Below are 21167 nucleotides of genomic sequence, written 5' to 3' on the forward strand. Positions count from 1 at the left end.
TTTCACTTCTTGGGAGAATAACATTTTTATTTAAAAATTTTGTCTAGTTATTTTTCTTTTCTTCCTTCTTTCCTTTCTTTTCTTTCTTTTTTTTTGTTGTTTTGGGTTTTTGGGGTCTTTTTGGATTTTTGAGACATTATAACGTGGACCTGGTTGCCAGGTTATCCCAGCACCCCTCAGTCCCCACATGCAAAGGTATATGGTTGGCATATACCACCCCCTACCCTAAACTTCTCCAGCCCAGGGTCTGGGCTGCCCTTCCTCCAGCTGCCTTTCTTATATAATCCAATCATTTTGGTTACCCGGCCTTTTGGTCTTCCCTTTACCCTCCTGGTCCCCTGGTCATCTGACCCTCCCCTCTACCCCTCCCCTCTCCCCTCCCCTTCTCCAACTCAGTCTGGACTCTCCTTTATCTACAATAAACTATCTCCTCCACCACAACTAGGAGCAGGCATGGCCTTACTTTGTAATCTCTTCTTGTTCATTCAGGAGTAAATTGATTTTCTTTTTGGAAACAAGAAAAATAACTGCAGAAATTTCATCTGTTTCCAAACTGAATCCCCACCACCTAGGTGTCTCCTCTGGGTTCGTGAGGCCATCACAGATCCAGAGGGAGGAGCATGGATAGAGCCTTCAGACTCTTGCTGGGCTGGAAGGCATCTGCAGGGGGAGGGCATCTGCAGGGGGAGGGCATCTGCAGGAGCGGGAGCCAATGGCAGCCTAGAGGGAGGCTCCAGAGAACAGCTTCAGGTTGAGAGTTCCCAGGCAGTGTATGAGGATCATGAACTCAATGCCTGCCTAGGCTCCAGAACAAGATTCCTCCGGGAAAAAAACAAGGACCAAGAGGGGCGTGGTGATATATTCTTATAACGTTAACACTCAGGAAATAAAGGCAGGAAGATATTTGGATTGGATGTTCGTAGACAGCTTGGTCCACTCCATAGCACACTTCACAGCCTGAGTTCCATAGCAATGCCCTTGTCCCAGAAACCAAACCTAACCCGGGAATCATGATGAGTTCTTTCCTCTGCTCATGAAGTTGGCAAGTTCAAACCATCGACTGTTCTAATCAGGATGTCCTTCTTTCACCATACAGAAACACACGGACACCTTGTGCGTGCACATGCATGTAAACACACATGCATTCCTTTCCCATAGGACAAAAACTTAACTGAGAGAGAATTAAAGGTCCAGAAATTTCAGTTTTTTTGGTGTTTGTTTGTTTGTTTGTTTGTTTGAACTCTGGGAGCTTCACTTGCTTGGCAAGCTGAACGATAAACCTTTGAGATGTTTGAGAAATTAATTATAGGAGTCTGTATGCCGGGGATTGAGTACAAATGCTGAACAATGCTGTCCCCGAAGTAGCTTGTCCTCCGCTAGAGAAACCTTTAAGACAAACGTGTTGCAACAACAGGTGCTTTCTGTGAGTTCAACCTGGTCTACAGAGTGGGTTTGGGGCCAGTCAGAGCCACAGAGTGAGACCCTGTCCGAAAACAAACAAACAAACAAACAAAAATCAAAACCAATAAAACAGACAAATGTGCTTTCTTGCAGGGCCTGGGGGAGTCTGGGATGTTCCTGGGGTCATCTGTGTTCTTCGCCATTGCTGATGCAGTGGCTGCGGTACGAAGAGAACGAGACCTCGCGGAGGACTTCACAGTGCAGAGCCCAGCAACGCCGGAGCGGGTGCGCATGGCCTGTGCGGATCGGTTCACAGACATGGTAGGCTGGCGTTCCGTCCCCACAAGCTCAGTTCTGCTTCCTGAGCCTTTGGCTTCTTGCATAAATAGTGACCTCGCCTGTGTCTAGTTGATCGAGCTATAAAATGCTCAGTAAGTAATTCACACAATCGAACGTGTGTTTTTCATCTTAGCAGCTGAGGCAGGAGAGTCGCCAGCAGGGGTTCAGTCATTCATCCCACTCTCCTGAATGCAGCTACAATGCTAGTCATCTGCCTCCGACCCCAGTGTCTCCTCTGTGGGCAGAGGCAGGGACCTGACACCCCCCCCCCCCCGTGTCTCCGGGCGCCCGTGTTCTGATCTTGCTCGTCACGTGGCCACTGCAAGCTCGCTTTGTCTCTTACCCCAAAGTTTGGGCACATGCGACCTTCAAAGCAGTATTCTCGGTCCCATTTTACAAGAATCAGGTTCCTTTTTTCCGGAACGGAAGCAAAGCAAGGAAACTAAACACACGTAATAAAGAACTCTTCAGAAACTGCCCTGCTCGCTGAGGGTCCTGTTCTCCCGGCTTCTGACAGCCTGGCTCCTGGAATATGGGCTCCTGCATCTCCACAGATCTAGACCGTTTTTAGCACTCTGGTTGTTCTACAAAGCTGTCACCTACAGTGGGGAGAATTCAATCATTTAGCTTACTCACTATTCAGGAAAAGATGGCTAGGCTTTGACGCACAACTTTCTGCCAGGTCTAAGAATTCCTTGTTGAGACTTTGTCAAAATGTCCTCGTGGACACCAGTTGTTGCCCATGTAAGAGTAGTTTCAGCGCCGGGCGGTGGTGGCGCACGCCTTTAATCCCAGCACTCGGGAGGCAGAGGCAGGCGGATCTCTGTGAGTTCGAGACCAGCCTGGTCTACAAGAGCTAGTTCCAGGACAGGCTCCAAAGCCACAGAGAAACCCTGTCTCAAAAAACCAAAAAAAAAAAAAAAAAAAAAAAAAAAAAAAAAAAGAGTAGTTTCAAATTTTCTAAAATATCCATAAATGGTTCCTAAGCATTACCTCATGGTAGAACCTGTATTTGATATTGTAACCCTTATTTTAATAGAGTTATACATTGTGTTGTTTCAAAAGTAACACACACTATGCTTAGTGGCACACACCTTTAATCCCAGCTCTTGGGGGGGAGAGGCAGGGTCTCTGTGAGTTCCAGGCCAGCCTGTTTTACACAGTGAGTTCCAGGATAGTCAGAACTACATAGTGAGATACTGTCAAAATAAATTAATAAAAGCAAAAGTAACACACACCTGTTAAATTTCAAAGTCTGGACAAATGGCTTAGTGCCTATTTAACATATTAAAGCAGATCTGACCACTAGGTTCTCCAGGCATTCCTCAGTCCCTACCTAAATATAACTGGCACATCCTGCCCCTACCTTCCAAGTGCTGGAATTACAGGCCTGTGCCACCATGCTGCGCTATTGACCACAGTTTATTTTAGTTGAACTATGTATGTTGATCTAAAACTAGGGGTGCAGTTCAATAATAGCATCTTTGCCTAGCATACGCAAAACCTTGGGCTTAGTCCCCAGCACAGAGAGAAGGAAAAAAGTCAAGGGGGTATATAATGATCCACATCAACACACAATGTTATAAACCAACGCTAAAATAAATAATTTTTGTTTTCACTCAGAAGGCATGGACAGGAGAATTGTTTCAAGTTCAAGCCCAACCTAGTGTGCAGAGTTAGTTCCAGGCTAGCCAGAGCTACATAGCAAGACCCTGTATCAAAAAAAAAAAAAAAGAAAGAAAGAAAGAAAAAAAAGGAAAGAAGATAAAAATGAAGGCTGAGGTGGGAGTGCTTGCATTTCCCAGAAGCCACATCAGGCAGCTCACGACCGCCGTAATGCCAGGTCCAAGACACACGACACTTTCTCCTGGTTTCTGTGGGCACCTGCACGCATGCACGTAGAACATAAATACTAGAGGGTTTCTTATTTAGCCTTTGAATTCTGAAATAAGAAAAATGCAGCTTGTTCTGATGACTAAGACAGTGAGAAGGTCTGTGTACTAGAACACAAACCTCGGAAAGTTCAGGCCCTCCTCGTTTGGTTGCTTCGTCCTCGCCATTAGAGAAATTACAGCTTACCTGGATCTTTTTCTAAAACAGAAATGATGGTTAAAACACTCAGTACTTTGTCCTTGGAATTAAATGAAATAATACACATAAAAATACTGTGTAAGTACAAGTTGCTGCATAAGCACTAGAGTTAAGTTCTCCCCTAAATACCCATAGCCATTAATGACCTTCTAAATAAGCCTCACCTAAGAGACTGAAATAACATCTCCACATTAAACCAAGCTGACCTGCTGAGGCCAGAACAAACAGTAACTTACAAAAAAAAAAAAGCCACATTTTCCTGGGTAAACTAGACAATTTTGTTACCAAAACACAACAAAAATCCCATTGAGTAAGCTTTTATTGCGTACATAGTTTCGTTTTTCAAGGCTTTTGCTTGTGTTTTGCTTTGCCACTTGCTTACTTTGTGTGTGCAGGGCGGGAGTCAGAGGGAAAACGTGCTGGAGGTCCGTCTTCCTTCACCACGTGGGTACCAGGGATCGAACTTGGGTTTGCAGGCCTTGGCTGAAGAAACCTTCACCCAACAAGCCTTCGCCCCAGCCCTACACAGAACTTTACTTGTTTGAGCATTTGGGTTTGGGGCCTCTCTTGGAATTAACCTCTGGTGAAAAACAGCATCAATGATTTTGTTCTGAACAGTTCTGAGTGGCTTAGCACAATGGAAGGCATTATATCTCTCTGGGGATGGGAGAAAGACAAATGTGTTTTTTGTAATAATTTACAATTCCACAGGAAAAAAAAATTCCCTTAAATACATAAAACGAAAGAGACATAAATTTTCATGATTAGTACTTCTTAGAAACAAGATTTTAAACAAAAATCTTTAAAAGTTTTAAAATGAATTTTTTAATTAACGTTCTCCCCCCCCCCCCCCCCCGTGAGTGTGTGTGCACACATACTCTCATGCCATGGTGATTGTGTGGCAGTCGGAGGACAACTCTCAGGAGGTAAATCTCTCTGTAGGTTCCAGGAACTGACCTGCGAAACCATCTTGCCAGCTTTAACTCAAGATTTTAAAAAAAAAAGTTGTTAAGATTTTCAGACAGACAGAAAGGATTTCATACCCTTAGAAATTAGAGGGGGAAATTGCTAGCTTGAAGGATTTGGAGATAAGATAGATTCAGAAACAAGCCTAGTATAGCAGTGCACACCTTTATTATCAACACTTGGGAGGCAGAGGCAGTGGATCTCTGTGAGTTTGATGATAGCCTGGTCTACAGAGCGAGTTCCAGGTCAGGCTCCAAAGCTACAGAGAAACCCTGTCTCGAAAAAACAAAAAAACAAAAAACAAAAAACAAAAAAATCAAAAAGAAGAAAAAGGAAGAAGGAAGAAAGGAAGGAAAGAAGGATAAAAGGAAGGAAGAGAAAAAAATAAAAGAAAAAACATGGGAGCCTCAGGGTGGTGGTGGCGCATGCCTTTAATCCCAGCACTCGGGAGGCAGAGGCAGGTGGATCTCTGTGAGTTCAAGGACAGCCTGGTCTACAGAGCAAGTTCCAGGACAGCCAGGGCTACACAGGGAAACCCTGTCTCGAAAGAAAACAAAAACAAGCAAACAAAAAGAAAAAAAATGGGACGTTATTATCAATAGGGGGAAAAATAGCTACAAAGTTGTGACCTATATGAGGGTTCTGGGTGAGGGGTGGGCTTACCTAGACTCACAAAGCCCTAAACTCAATCCCCAGCATCAGGGAAAAGGAAAAATGGAAAAGAAAGGAAGAAAAAAATGAGCTCTGTGGGGTGGCACAGTAGAAACACAAGAAAGGTCAGTTAAATTGTTTCCATTTCCAGGAACCTAAAATCAACAGCCCAGCCTAGAGACAAGTTTGCAAACAGGGCTTTAGTTCATGCCACGTTCTGAAGAGCAGCCTTGGCCTTGCTGACTCACCGCAGACTGGGGAAGTCTTTCCCTTAGATTAGCTCTCCATTCCAAACAGCCAGGCCTGGCGGGAGACGGAGGAGCCCCGTAAGAGACTGAAGGCTCACTCTTCCCCTGCAAACCCTGGGGGCTCTCCAGGCACTGAGTCCCCTTCCTCTTCAATACTTTCTCTCTCGCCATCCCTGTATCTCATGTTCTCTGCCTGCTTTTCTCTCACGATGCCCAGACTCAGTAACAGTAAACGGGTCGCCTGCTTAGTTCACTAAAGGGAGCCCCCTCCTCGCGGATGGCAGAGGAGGGGTGGGTAATAACATAATGTCCTCCACAATCCCCATCTACCTGTGCCAGTCGCTCAAGGAGAAGGGTGCTGGGCTCTCAGACTATACCCAGCTCAGACTCCTCTACACTAGAGGAGTTGGCACTGCCAGTCCTGCAGGACTGCATTCCATTTCCTGGGGCGCATATACCGCAACAAGTAGAAGCATGCAGCCTCCCATGTGTTCAGCTACAATCTTAGCCACAATCAGCAGGCCCTTAGTCTCAGTCATATGGAATCTTCGAGCCAGGAAATCAAAACAGACTGCATGACTCTGTACAGACTTCTCAGGGTAGAGCCTCCCCCATACTGAAGCTACTCACCTGAGACATGCATGGACTCATGTATGCACACAGACTCATGTATGCACACAGACTCATGCATGTACAGGTTCATGTATGCACACAGATTCATGTATGAACACAGACTCATGTATGCACACGGACTCATGCATGTACAGGTTCATGTATGCACACAGATTCATGTATGCACACAGACTCATGTATGAACACAGACTCATGTATGCACACAGACTCATGCATGTACAGGTTTATGTATGCACAGACTCATGTATACACAGACTCATGTATACACAGACTCATGTATACACACAGACTCATGCATGTACAGGTTCATGTATGCACACAGATTCATGTATGCACACAGATTCATGTATGCACAGGCTCATGTATGCATAGGCTCATGTATGCACAGACTCATTCCTCACCACATTCTTTTCCAACCCCTTATGCCATCTTGGAAGAGGTTGGGTATGTAGCTTGTAAAACTGGTTTTGCTTTAATCATGGAATCCAGGATGCAGGGACTGGATTTGTTCCTGTGACAGAACACAGCTTCTGAACTCTTCTGTGGAATCGTGCTCCCTGGCACTGTTTTGGTGGTCATGGTGGCGATGGTGTGGTGTGTTTCTGCAGTGCCAGCAATGGGGTGCAGGTCTTCATGCGTGTTCAGTGTGCTCTCTCTCTCCATCTGGCTGGCATCCAACACTCTAATACTGTCATAGAATGGATTTTTTTTTTCATCTAAAAACTGTCCTGCTGGCAGGAGAATCAGAAGGTCAAGGTCATCCTCAGCCATAAGAGTTGGAGGCAAGCCTGGGCTTGACCCTGTCTCAGAGAAAAAGAAAAGTGCCCTACCCTGAGATATGCATCTAAAGACCTGCTGGTGTGGTCACACCCGAGGCCGCCCGCTGTACGCAGAGGTTCACGCAGAGGTTCACGTTAGTTCTTGCTGACCTTGATCTTACTGAAATGACCTTGAAGTCTGCTGTCTGGGTGGGGCAGCTGTCCTAACTCAGAAAGTTCACCTGGCTTCCTGTGCTCGCTGATCTTTTCCCCCACAACTTATGTCAGCATCCGCATCTTGTGTGAAATAAAGTCATTCAGTGCGGAAAGTCATGTGAGGGGCTGCTGAGTTGGCTTAGCAGATAAAGGTCTGTATGTCTGTGTGTCCTGTGTGCTTGTATGTCCGCCTCTAACAAAGGGCTTTGCTCTCTCTTTTATTGAACAGCACAGAAAGCATCATTTGAGGGGAAGGAATGAAAGATCTTTTACAGACACCTCTAACTGAGTTTTCACAAGAGATTAAGTCATTGACCCCAGATGACCCCAACTGACCACATAACAAACATTGTTATTTACCAACCAGTATCCATGATTGTTGTGTGTCAACGTTTATGGTGGCTAGGCCCTTTAGAAAATCGTTTTCAACTCCTGTACCTGCTGCTTTCGGCACAGAACACGCAGGCATTGTTCTGAGTCGGTAGCATGGAAGAGTATGTGATTTAAGATTACAGCCATGCATTAGCTTAGAGTGTAAAAGTTGACTACATGGGAAGTCCAAGGCAAGGTTAACTGTTATGTTGTTACCTTAAAAGCGGGGGAAACAAACAGGCTGAGTTCACAATAAGGTCTTAAATCAGGTGACTTCAAGAAGTATTAACTCTGGGTGTAAGCTCCTGCAATCATCCCAGTCTCTTAGAACTTAAGAAACATATTTTACCATAATGCATTGCCACAGGAATATATTAAGGATGTACGTGCCCTATTACGTGTAATTCTACATACAACTTATCTATGTATTAAACGTCTCACCAACATCTTAAATCTCCACCCGGAGTGCTGAGTTTTGGTAGTATAGTGCACTATAGATCACCTTAGGACATCAGGAGGGCCTCTGTAGCTGCACAAGTGGTTAGACTTACTGCAGCCTGGGTCTGTGTGGGTCCAGCCTTCCTCTTGGCTGATTTGTTTCTCTGGCATGCTAATTTTGCATCCTTCGCACAAGGCCTTTCAGATTTCGCTTTCTATCAGAGTTTCTTGCCTCACTTCCCCGTGCAGATTTTTTTTTCACATTTATGTATGTATGTGCATGCTCGTAGTGGCCATCCTTTACCCCCGAGCCATCCCATCAGTCCAAGTCCAGTTTTCAGGAAGTCAACAACACGGGCAAGCAATGACTCTCATAGCTGACCTTGTTACAGAAATATCGGGTGGGGTGTGCCGAAGACTTAAGAGTTCTCTCCAAGAAACCGCAAGGACAAAACCTTTCTTTAGAAAAAGTGGGTTTGGATAGCCCAGACCTGCTGAGCTGATCCACGCACGACGGTGATGATGGATCCTGGGCCAATTGACAGCACCTAGCAAGACGCTAAACCACTGAACAAAAGGGACTGGCCCCAGATGGCAACTAAGAGGTGGACTTTAAGTGTGCGTGAACTTGGCCTTGACTTCTGTAGTGAATGTGTTGCTTTGAGCAGAGTTATCAAGAGCCGGTCACACTCAGAGACTAGAAGAGGAGAGTTGTGGCTCCAGGCACGAAGCAAAGGAGAGTTATCCGCCAAGATCAACACGGGCCAATTTAAGTCCCAGACTAAGAAAGGAAGCATTCTCAGCCCAAGAAGCTAGGGAACAGGTTATACCCCAGACAAGAGGAGGAGGGTAGGGAGTGGGTTAGACTCCAGATACAGGGAGGAGGGTAGGGAACAGGTTAGACCCCAGACAAAGGGAGGAGGGTAGGGAGTGGGTTAGACCCCAGATACAGGGAGGAGGGTAGGGAACAGGTTAGACCCCAGACAAGGGGAGGAGGGTAGGGAGTGGGTTAGACCCCAGATACAGGGAGAAGGTTAGGGAACAGGTTAGACCCCAGATATGGGGAGGAGGGTAGGGAACAGGTTAGACCCCAGACAAGGGGAGAAGGATAGACTGACTACTGATCTCTACCCTAGAACAAGAAGGCAGCCTAGAAGGTTGGAGAAAGTAAAAAACTATTTTGTTGTTGTTATTGTTGTTATTGGATTGATTCTGGTTTTAAAAAAAATTAATTAAAATTTTTTTAATTCCTGGGTGTGGGTGGAAGTCAGAGGACAACTTGAAGGAACCGGCTCTTCCACCATGTGCCTAGGGTTCAAATTCAGATTCTCAAGCTTGGCAGCAAGAGTCTTTATCCACCAAGCTGTCTTGCCAGGTGCTGTTTTTCAGACAAAGTCTTATTTTAAGTCCCGACTGGCCAGGAACTCACCATGTAGAGGAGGCTGGTCTTGACCTTGTGATGACCCTCTTGCTTCTGTCTTCCAAGTGTTGGATCACAGGTGGTGCCACCACACCCAACCGGGAATTGAGTTTTGAAAATTGAGTCTTTACCAGAAGAATGGATCTACCTCAGACTAGACAGAGGACCTTTGTCTAGTGTCTAGCCCAGCCACTACAAAGTTAGAGCTTGTATACACATCCTGAAAGATAAAATTGCTGCAAATTTTCTTTCTTTCTTTCTTTCTTTCTTTCTTTCTTTCTTTCTTTCTTTCTTTCTTTCTTCCTTCCTTCCTTCCTTCCTTTAATCCTTCCTTCCTTTCTTTTCCTGAGACAAGGTAGGCTTGTGTAGCCCTGACTGTCCTAAAACTCCCTCTATAGACCAGTCTGGCTTCAAACTCACAGATATCTGCCTGCCTCTGCCTCCCCAGTGTTGGGATTAAAGGTATGCACCACCATCAGGCCTATTTTTGTTTGTTTGTTTTTTGCAGTTCTAAGATTGAAGCCAAAGACCTTACCTACGAGCTACATTCCCAACATGAATAGAAAAACAAAATGCTTTTGGAGGTCTTTACAGCTTTCTATTACTTGGATAAATCTTTATTTTTAACACCTTTGTAGGTCGGAACTGTAGCTCAGAGAGAGCGCACGCTTAGGCTGCATAAACCTTTGATCGTCAGTGCCAGAAATCTAAAACAATGTAAAATGGACAATAAGGCCAGCCTGCCACAAAAGCGTGAGCACAGGAGAGGAACGAACGTGTTTGCAGCCTGAGGTCAGAGCTAAGAGGATGAATACTCAGGGGAGACAGATGCCAGGGGTGCAAATCAGGGAACCTGTGGCCCACGACAGTAAAGAGAGCTTGGGGTTCATTCTAGGAGAAGACACCACCCAAATGTGCCTGAAGCGGCAGACATGGCTCCCGCCATTACAGTGGGAAAGAGTTGTCCTTGCTGTCTTCTCATGTCCCCTCCTGGTGTGTAGTCCAAGGATATGTACCTCTTCGGGAATTTTTTTCCTGGGGAGGAAGGAAGGCAGGTAGCTCATGGACGTGTCCTGTTACTTAGTGTAATAGGAGAGATTACAACACCAGTCCACTGGTGGCTTCTTCTTCTTCTTCTTCTTCTTCTTCTTCTTCTTCTTCTTCTTCTTCTTCTTCTTCTTCTTCTTCTTCTTCTTTTCTCCTCCTCCTCCTCCTTCTTCTCCTTCTCTTTCTCCTTCTCCTCCTCCTCCCCTCCTCCTCCTCCTCTTTCTCCTCCTCCAACCTGGACACCCTCTGCTTCAATTTCCTGAGTGTTGAGATTATATGCATGTGCCCCATACCTAACAGTGCTACCCTGTCTGTCTTTTAAAAGCTAATCCCAGCACACAGGAGGCAGAGGCAAGCCTCTTTCAGAGTTCAAGGCTAACCTGGTCTACGGAGTGAGTTTCAGGACAGCCAGGACTAAACAGAGAAACCCTGTCTCAAACACACACACACACACACACACACACACACACACACAGAGAGAGAGAGAGAGAGAGAGAGAGAGAGAGAGAGAGAGAGAGAGAGAGAGGTTATCCTTTGATGCTGGCCTTTTAGCTTGGTTGTGTGGAGGATGATGTTGATAAAAGTTATTATTTGAAAGGAATGCCAGGGTCCAGTTCCTCAGGAACCAGAAAAACCCTGCTTCTCTTATGAGAAGTTTTTGAAACCCTAAGATTTGATATAGCCAGGTATGGTGGTGCTTGCCTTTAATCCCAGCACTCAGGAGGCAGAGGCAGGTGGATCTCTGTAGGTTCCAGGCCAACCTGATCTATATAGAGTTCCAGGACAGCCACAGGCACATAGTGAGAATCTGTCTCAAAAGAAAGAAAGAGACAGCCACAGGCACATAGTGAGAATCTGTCTCAAAAGAAAGAGAGAGAGAGAGAGATGAGAGAGAGAGAGGAGAGAGAGAGAGAGAGAGAGAGAAGAGAAGAGAGAAAGAAGAAAGAAAGAAAGAAAAAGAAAGAAAGAAAGAAGAAAGAAAGAAAGAAAGAAAGAAAGAAAGAAGAGATTTGATATGATTTCTCTGATCAAATATTATAATAACAATGTATCCTTAGTATACGTGTTACATTTTGGTCTTTTATTTCTTTTCTTCCTTAGATCCCAAGAGATGACCCGAAGACATTTAAACCTTGGTCTATACCTATAGCTTAGGCTGCCTTCATTTCCTAAGAGGTAAGATCATTAACTTAAATGATAATCCCTCCAAGACAGGGGAAGGGGGTTTTCAAACTATGTTCCACGGCACCCCAGATTTATGCAATGTTTAATCAAATCGCTGTATCTCTGCCGACATTTTAAGTTGGCACATTGGGCATTCATGGCTTTGAATAATGATGAGGCCAGTCAGGATAGCCAGCACAACCGTTTTCCTTTTTCTTTTTAAATCAAATTAAAAAATGAGAATGTAGTAGATCGAGACATTTTAAACGTTCTGTTCTCTGATTTGTGAGAGATACTTGCCACTTAAATGCAAAACTAAAGCCCAATCTACTGGTTTCTGGCATTCTGACTAACTGCTGCACCCTAGAAGAATCACAGATGTATTTGGGGAGCAGAGGATTCAGGTACTTCAATTTTGTGTTGCTACCTGAAGGTTTTGAAGAGTGGTACTGAGCTTTGTCATCGTCAGAAAGTCAAACTCTGGGGGCTTAAGGAGATTGCTCCGTGGGTAAGATGCTTGCCGGACAAGCGTAGAAATCTGAGTTCAAATCCTCAGCACCCATGTGAAAGTGGTGGTGTCTACAAACTCAGCACCGAGAGGCTAAAATTCTATTCAATGAAAGATCCTGGAGGCAGGGGATGGAGTGAAAAGGATGGAGAGATAGCTTGATGGTTTAAGAGCACTTATTGCTCTTTCTTTCTTTTTGAGATAGGGTCTCACTATGTATCCATATCCATGGTTGGCCAGGAATTCATAGAGATCTGCCTGCCTCTGCCTCCAGAGTGCTGGGATTAAAGGTGTGCCCCATCCTTACAGCTCACTTATTGTATATCACACACACACACACACACACACACAAGAGGGAGAGAGGGTAGCTCTAAAAGGCCCCATAACGCATGGCTATCATCCTAGTCTTTGAGAAATGAGGCAGGAGGACCAGGAGCTAGCTTGCATAGCAAGTTTGAGGATAGCCTGAGCTACGTGAGACCCTGTCTCCAAAAGCAAAAGGGAGAAAAGAGGGAGGGGGAAGGAGAGCGATCTCGGTGGTTAAGAGCGTGTGCTATTATTCTCCCAGAGTCGAATTCCCAACCCTCAATGCCTGTAACTTCAGCTCCAGGGGATCTGAAGCCTCTGGCCTCCACAGGCACATACACGCACACACAAATGCCCTTGCACAAACACATCATTAAAATCAAACCTTGAAAGAAAGAACTATGTCATCAGCGAACTGCATCATCAACTTTTGCATAGTCTTGAAAGTTAGGACCATCTGCAGATGGCAAGACACACATAGAGAAAAGGCAGTGGGGTTTGAGATGTAGCTCGGGGATGAGTGCGTGGTTGGGCAGGAGGTCCAGAGAAACAGAAGGGGGAGGCAGGAGGGGAGGGTGAAGAGAGAAACAAAACAAAAATAGAACCTCTCATTATTTTACCATTTACAACTACCTTTGTGTTGGGATTTTTTAATACTGTATAATTAAAATATAGCTACGCATTTCATTCTTAGTACCTCTCACCTGTAATTTCAACTCTCTGAATTCCTCAGAGTAGCTCCTGCAGTTGCTTTATAAGCAAATAATAAACACTGGAGGTTTACTTCTCTCTGGGTGTGGCTTGTCATCCCGGGGTGTGAAAGATGGGCCCAAGAGAACCTGGAGTTCAAGACCAGCATCAGAAACATATTAAGGTCCAAGCCTGCCAGAGCTACATGAGACCCTGTCTCTAAAAACAGAGTTGGTGAGATGGCTCAGTTCGGTGGGTTAGGGCCCTGTTACGTGAGTTTGACCCCTAGGACAAACGTAATTGGAAAGAACAGACTCCATCAGATTGAACCAACAGGTTGTCCTCTCACCTTGAAACCGGTCACCAGGCGAGGTGCCCCCACCACCCGAGCTGTCTCACCAGCTCGCCTCCACCACCCTCCCTTGTTTTTGTCCACAGGGTCTGGTGTAGCCCAGGCTGGCCTTGAACTGCAGCTCCTCTGGCTTCCAAGAATCTTTTTTTTTTTAACTTGAAGGAGTTTTCGCGCTGTTCATAACTATTCTCTTTTCTCCTCCCCCAGATACTTCAGTGCTCAAGTGAAAAGAATCCTAACTGGACTCCAGATTGATACTCATATACTATAGGGTGGGAGGGAAGGGTGAGCTTGACACAAAGTTTAAAAGTTTAGAAACACTATTCAAACCTAACTGCGTCAACAAGATGAATCATTTCTTACAAATTAGTTACTTAGTGTCCTCAGCCTAGAGGTCACCTGGCAAGCACCGAAACGCCTGAAGCATGTTTAATGATTTGTCTCTAAAAAGACTGAGTATGTGTTGCTGAAGAAGGACCAAAAAGGAGATCAGGTGTGCAGCAGCCATCTTTGCCGGGAAGACCCTCCCTGCAGATAAACACCTGACGACTTTGCCCAGTGAGGTGTTTACTCAGGAGTCACTGAGCCCTAGCAGGGTGTGGTTTCTGCAAGGTTTGGTTTGCTTTTCACCAGGGATGGACTGTGGATCTACGTAAGTTTGTTTAACAGAAACGTAGTGGGATTTTCCTTGTGTTAGATGATCATTCAGTATGTGAGCATTCCCTTCGGAATTTGAAGGAGAAAAAGACAGTTTATAGACTTTTGAAAGGAATGTCACAAAGTGTTTTCCTTTTATTTCTGTGGGGTTTTTTTTTGAGGGGGAAGGTGTTTGTCTTTGCTTTTTTGCTTTTATTTTTAGGGAAAGCATCTGATCTGACATGAGAGCCCAAGAAATACTGGATGACTTGGTTTCCCATGCACTGACATAGGTAACCGAGTAAACGGATCATAAATTGGAATCAAACTTGACCTGGGGTTTAAGATATTAGGAGTTAAAATGTAGGTGGGTGATTGGGGGGCGGTTGTCTAGTATGTCCTATGTCAGTCCTGAGTTTGATCCCTAGCACAACAGGAAAAAAAACTAAAAACAATAAATGATAAAAATACTCGGGGTCCATTGACGTCCAATCTGAGTTTTAAGAGCTTTCAACAGAGGAGAAACAGCATCTAAATTGACCAGAGAGTCAAGGAGAAGGCTGACAGTCAGGATTCTTGGGTCCTAGTGTGCAGTCCAGAAGGGGGCAGAGAAGGTGAGGTTGAGGTGAGAGCAAGGGGTGCGTGGTGGATGAGAGGTGAAGGGGGCTGGGGAAGGAGGCTCTGTCACTCAGGGCCACAGACACATTGGCTTGCAGGGACCAGGGCACAGCTGTTCACAGATCCATCTGCTGGCTTTAGCGGGTCCCCTGCCGCAGAAGTTCCATGGAGAAAGCAAACAGAAACACAGAAGACAGACTGGAGCAGGTCAGAGGCAGGACAAGCTAGGCACAAGGGCAGGAGGGGCTTTGAGATTTTTGGAGGCTGAGGTGAAAATTCAGAATTCAGAAAAAAAACAAAGCTTTTTTAAAAAAACAAATACCTTAACTTAAAATCTAATGATAATTTCCAAAATTTGCCTTATCATTTATATTATTAAAATGGTTATCCATATGGTTGATGTTTTTTTAAATTGGTTTCTTGGGGATAAGGGTAGTTACTGGAAATGTATTTTCTTTGTAATGGGTGAGGACTTCTAAATATTCAAATGAGTAAGGTCTGCATACAAAGTATTCCTATGAAATGATGTACTAGAACCTGAAGAGTATAAATCTTAATAAAGTACTTTTAAAAATCATATTTGCTTCAATGCCAACCTGGTCTACATAGTGAGTTCTAGGCCAGTCAGGGCTATTTAGTGAGATTATGTCTCAAAAAAGAAAAAAAATCACATTTGAAGTCATATACTTGAAACTTGTTCTCTGAGTTTATCAGCAGCCTGGGCACAAGCTAAGATACAGCAGCCCAAGACACAGATGACACAGCCGCACACAGCAGCCAGAGACACAGCCGCACACAGCCGCACACAACAACCCAAAAAATAGCCTCACACAGCAGCCCATGCATTCTTTCCAAAGACCTCAGCTCAGGGGAAATTAGGATTCTTGATTTCTGCTTCAGAAAGCAATTTAGGATGAACAGCATGAACCAGAGTTGAAGTTTATTAAGCTTTTTTTAAATTTATTTTTATTCTTTTTTTTTTTTTTTTTGGTTTTTCGAGACAGGGTTTCCCTGTAGTTTCTGGAGCCTGTCCTGGAGCTAACTCTTGTAGACCAGGCTGGCCTCGAACTCAGAGGCCTGCCTCTGCCTCCCGAGTGCTGGGATTAAAGGTGTGCACCACCACCGCCCGGCTTCATTTATTTTTATGTATGAGTGTTTTGCCTTTGTGTATTCCTGTGTACAGCATGCCTACCGCCCTTGGGAATCAGAAGACAGCACTGGAATCCCTGGAAGTGGGGTCACACATGCTGTGAGCCACCAAGTAATTGGGTGTTGGGAACCGAACCTGGGTCCCGTGAGAACAGCAAGTGCTCTGAGCCACTGGGCAACCTCTCCGGCCCTATCTTTTACTCTTTGTACCATCAGAGATCACTCACCCCAGATACCCATAGAGTACATGGGGGACATTTCCACTTTCGTCTTTCTGAGCCTAGGTTCTCTGAAAGGGTTTTCTCTGTCAAAAGAGAACAGCCTGCTCCCAGCTCCATTCCAGAATAGCAGAAATTAATACTTGATCCATCTTACATAATTGGGAAAATAACACAAAAGATATAGTTTCCAATTTTTACGATGCCAAAAAAGTCAAAGAGACTTGGCAGAAACAGTTGGAGACAGAAAATAATGTTCCTCTCACACAACCTGGAAAGTCAACGCCAAACTCTGAATACAAAACAGTAGCTCCCTTCCCTTGCAAGGGTCACCACAACCCAGTCCTCCTGTTCTGTTCATTTTTGATATCAGTTTCCAGCTACTTGGCTTTGCTCCAAAACATTCTGCACATAGCTGCCTGGATAGCCTTCATCAACATATATAGTCACCCACACCCATTACCACTGGGTAAAAGAGGACGGGTGGGGGTGACTTTGTCCAAAGGAGCTGTCTGTGTAGTGGTCACCAACACAGATGGCCACCCAAAAGCGAGTCCTTTTCCCCAAAAAGGAGACAAGGGAAGTCACCCACGTTCCACCCTCTGTGTTGCAGTTAGGCTGTTGGGAAAGGGAGAGAGTAAGCTGGCCAGTTTGGTTCTCGAGCAAGGTGCACAAGGCTAAAGGGAGTGTCTCAAAGGAAACCTCACAGTTCCTGATGACGAGAGACCCTTGCTGCTGTCTGGGAGGCTCCTGTGAGCCTGCTTTCATTCCCCACAGCTCCCTGCTGTCACCAATGTCCATGTGCTGGGTAGCTTGAGCCTTCCTCCCTCCACAGCTCTAGAAGCTGGGAGACTGCACCCCCTCCCCCGCCGCAATGTCAGAGAGACCTTGGGTTCCCAGGCAGCGTCTTTCCCAGCCTCTTCCGGTGGCTCCTAGCGCTCCTTGGCATTCTCTTCTCGAGGTTGCATCACCGGTCTCTGTCCCCATTACCACACAGCTGTCCCAGTGTGTCTTTGTGCAATTTCCCCTCCCCCCTTTTCATAAACACGGCATTCATTGGACTCAAGGCCCGTCCTCATCAGCATGACCTCATCTTGACCATGTCTGTCTGTGAAGACCCAGTTTCTGAATAAGGTCACACTCTAAGATTCCAGTGGTCATTAAGTCTGGGGGTGGGACGGGACACTTCTATACAATGTGTAGACCCTGCTAACCAATACAAGGACAATCCTTTGGCGAAGTGAACCTCTCTTTTGGCGAGTCTTACAGTGTTCCTGCTGATTCAGGGGCTGCAGACTGTCTGCTCGTTCTCTTCACCAGAATGAGATTTACCATGCTTGATTAAGGAAGGCCAATTGAAGTACTCCACCATGACACACAATGTCGGTGGTTCAGCTCACGCCTTTAATCCCAGAACTTGGGAGGCAGAGGTAGGAGGATCTCCGTGAGTCAGAGGCCAGCTCAGTTTACATAGTGAGTTCCAAGACAGTTAGGGATGCATAAAGAGACTGTCTCGAAAATAATACGAAAGTTGGCTCCGGCTTGTGCAGTTCACGTTCCGGCGAGCCGGGAGAGCCAGATGAAAGGGGAAAGATGGCTGAGAGGAAGAAACCAGGCTCCCGGCAGGGAGTGTGGATTGGCTATAGAGTGCTTGTCAGCACCAAGTAAAACAAGACGTGGGGCCACAGCCTGTAACCCCAGCACCTGGGAGATGGAGGCAGGAAGTTAAGGAGTTCAAGGCTATCCTTAGCTATATAGTGAGGTCGAGGCAAGGCCGGGCTACTTGAAACCCTATCTCTCAAAGGAAAAGAAGGAAGGAAAGGGAGGGTCCTGGAACATGTCGCTATTACCTCTTCTTCACCTAGAAGGCCAGGCACAGACCCCGCTAGGGAGTTCTTACCAGTGCGTTTCCCGACAACACTCAGGTCACTTTTTTTAATGCCGCTCTTCCTGGGCTTCTCAAACACTCTAAAGCCATAAAACCCCAGTGTCCTTTACTTAACAGAGGACTGTAAGTTCTTCACGGAACTCGTGTTAAAGTGTGTTGAAAGCATTTGTTGAACTATTGTATCGCACCCCATAAATGTGAGCAATGATGTCTAGTGCAGAGGGAATATGACCGGAAGTCAGAGTGATGGGCACAGAAAACTAATGGCGGATTTCACTTTAGCACTGATCAGTTGCCTGGCGCTGTTCTGGGTGAGACTTTACTGGGCAGTGCCCTCCAAATAAACAGTTTTCTGCCCTGCTCAGGCTCTCAAAGCACAGTTCAAGTGCCAGAAGATCTGAGCACCCCTCCCAGACAGGACTTCGTCTCCGTGGGTGTGCGCGCGCGTGTGTGCATGTGTGTGTGTGTGCGTGTGCATGTGTGCGTGTGTGTGCGCGCGCGTGTGTGCATGCGTGCGTCCGTGTGTGTGTGTGTGTGTGTGTGTGTGTGTGTTACTGGGCATTAAACCTAGGACGGTGTGCATTCCACCAAATGAGCTACAACCCCAGCCCCTAAAGACAGTTTTAATACTGCATCCAAGGACCGGAGAGATGGCTAAGACAGTAAAAACCCTTGCTAGACCTGACAAACCTGAATGACTCCCAGGAACTGTGGCGGAAAACGAGAAGCAGCTCCTCCAGGTTGTACCCTGACCCTCATAAACATGTCGTAGCTTGTGTGCACACAGGTTCTCACATATTCTGTTATCCAAAGTGTTTATGGGGATGTCTTCTTACTCCTTCTTAAGCCTTGCTTTTCCTCCTGGAAGCTGGCAGAAGACACTGGAGAAATCCCCACACAAGACTACCTTTTGCGTATAGCTCAAGACCAGGGAGGGGGGTTTAGGCCATAAGGCATTTCACACCCGTGAAGCAGGAAGCAGGGCCCTGATCTGGCACTTGCCATCTTGCTTCTCCTTCCTCTGGAGAGGAATGAGGAGATCCTTTGCAAGAGGCAAGTTTTCATAAGGAGGTCTCCACCACCAGAAGGCTACACATATTTTTTATTGTTGCTATTATTAGTTTGGTTAGAGACAGGGTTTCTCTGTGTAGCCCTGACTGTCATGGAATTCACTGTATAGATGATGATGATGACGACGACGATTATTATTATTATTATTATTATTATTATTATTATTATTATTAGTTTTTTTGAGAGAGGGTTTCTCTGTGTAGGCCTGGCTATCCTGGAACTCATTCCTGGAACTCATTCTGTAGATCAGGCTGGCCTCGAACTCACAGAGATCTGCCTGCCTCTGCCTCCTGAGTGCTGGGATTAAAGAATGCACCACCACCGCCTGGTTGACTATTATGATTTTTAAAATGAGTGGGACTCAAGCCTGTCATCCCAGCACTCTGGAGGCTGAGGCAGAGCGTCACTGTGAGTCTGAGGCCTGCCTGGGCTACATAGTGAGACTCTGTAAACTAACAGACCCTCAAATATCTCTGTTCTTTCTCATCAGACAAATTGGCACTGAATTTACTTAGTGGGAATCAAACGCCTTTTGGAACAGAAGGACATTGATCAAGGACACCGCAGTTATTTCATTCAGAGAAAAACATCTCTGCACACAAAGTATTATTAAAAAGTATACAATGTATTGAAACTAATTCAGAAGTGATTGTTTCCTCTGTAGATGTAAGACCTGTTGTGATTCCCTGATTACAAGGTCAAGTGCTGGCAGTGATATATACATTGTAAGTACCAGGACTTTTACTTTTGTGTGTTAGTTTTCTGTTACTGTAACAAGTAGCAAAGCAAGAAGAAAGGTTTGTTTTGGCCCAAGATTGTGAATGTTTCCTTTTTGTTTTGTTTTGAAACCAGGTCTCATGATATAGCTCTTACTGTCCTGGAACTTGCTATGTAGACCTCAAACTCAGAGATCTGCCTGCCTCTCCCTCACTACACCTGGATAATTGTAAAGTTTCCAATCAATGGTTGATTGAGACAGTAGTAGGCAAAGAATCAGGGCAGGTGCTAGAGTGAAGTTCATTTCCAGGCCACTGGAGAAAGAGAGAGGATGAGAGAGAGAGAGAGAGAGAGAGAGAGAGAGAGAGAGAGAGAGAGAGAGAGAGAGAGAGATAGAATATAGTAGGTTTCCTGAATTTCTAAGCCCCCCTCCAATTACTTCAGCCTATTTAAATTCTAAATAAAAGTGTACATTTGTTTAAAGGACTGTATAACTGTGGTTGGAGAGATGGTTCTGAAGTTAAGTCTTGCTACTCTTAAAGAGGGCCCTGGCTCAGTTCCCAGCACCCATGTAGACATTCCTAACCATCTGTAACTCCAGCTCTACCATATCTGATGCCCTCTCCTGGCCTCTACAAGAAGCGGGCATGCACACAGTGCACATACATACATGTAGGCCAACACATTCATGCATATAAAGATAAATCTTTTTAAAAGAGGGAATTGAGTTTTACTAGATTGTTCAAGTTATTAAGCAATGCTTGTTTTTTGTTATGTCAAATCTTAATTATAGTATAACTATTAGAATCCTACATGGCAAGAGAAAAAATGTGGTATTTTAACACATTTTTTTCATTTACATAAAATTCAAAAGTCTGTTGTATTTTAAAGATTTGCCATTACAAACATTTTGTGGAGTTCTGAACTGTGACTCAGTAGATAGAGTGCTTGTTCAGCACACACTAAATCCTGGGTTCAATCCCAAGCATGGAATAAAACCAGGTAGAGTACTGCATGTTTGTAATCCCAGCCCTGGGGAGGTGGGGGCACGAGGGTCAGAAGTTCAAAGCCATCCTCGGCTATATAACAAGTTTAAGACCAGCCTGGTCTTTATGAGACCTTGTCTTAAAAAAAAATTTTTTTGATGGGGTGGAACCGCTGAATATATTTCTAGCCATAAATTCACATAAAAGTGTTCCCATTTAGACAGTCAATGAGGCAGTTTTAAAACCAGGGCTATGAGGAATTTTACGGTCTTCCACAAAGTCCA

General features: G+C 45.2%; 1 protein-coding gene across 1 annotated transcript in view; it reads left to right on the forward strand.

The window, feature by feature from the left end:
• LOC119803936 (aldehyde oxidase 2) overlaps positions 1-11735 on the forward strand; it is a 79428-nt gene extending 67693 nt beyond the window's left edge. Inside the window, exons 34-35 of the mRNA XM_038315435.1 lie at positions 1555-1722; positions 11682-11735. Coding sequence (XP_038171363.1) covers positions 1555-1722; positions 11682-11735 — 222 coding nt within the window. The remainder of the gene's footprint in view (positions 1-1554; positions 1723-11681) is intronic.
• The last annotated feature ends 9432 nt before the right edge of the window (positions 11736-21167 follow it).

The sequence above is a fragment of the Arvicola amphibius genome, chromosome 18 (genome assembly GCF_903992535.2).
Source record: "Arvicola amphibius chromosome 18, mArvAmp1.2, whole genome shotgun sequence".
Taxonomy (NCBI): Eukaryota; Metazoa; Chordata; class Mammalia; order Rodentia; family Cricetidae; genus Arvicola; species Arvicola amphibius.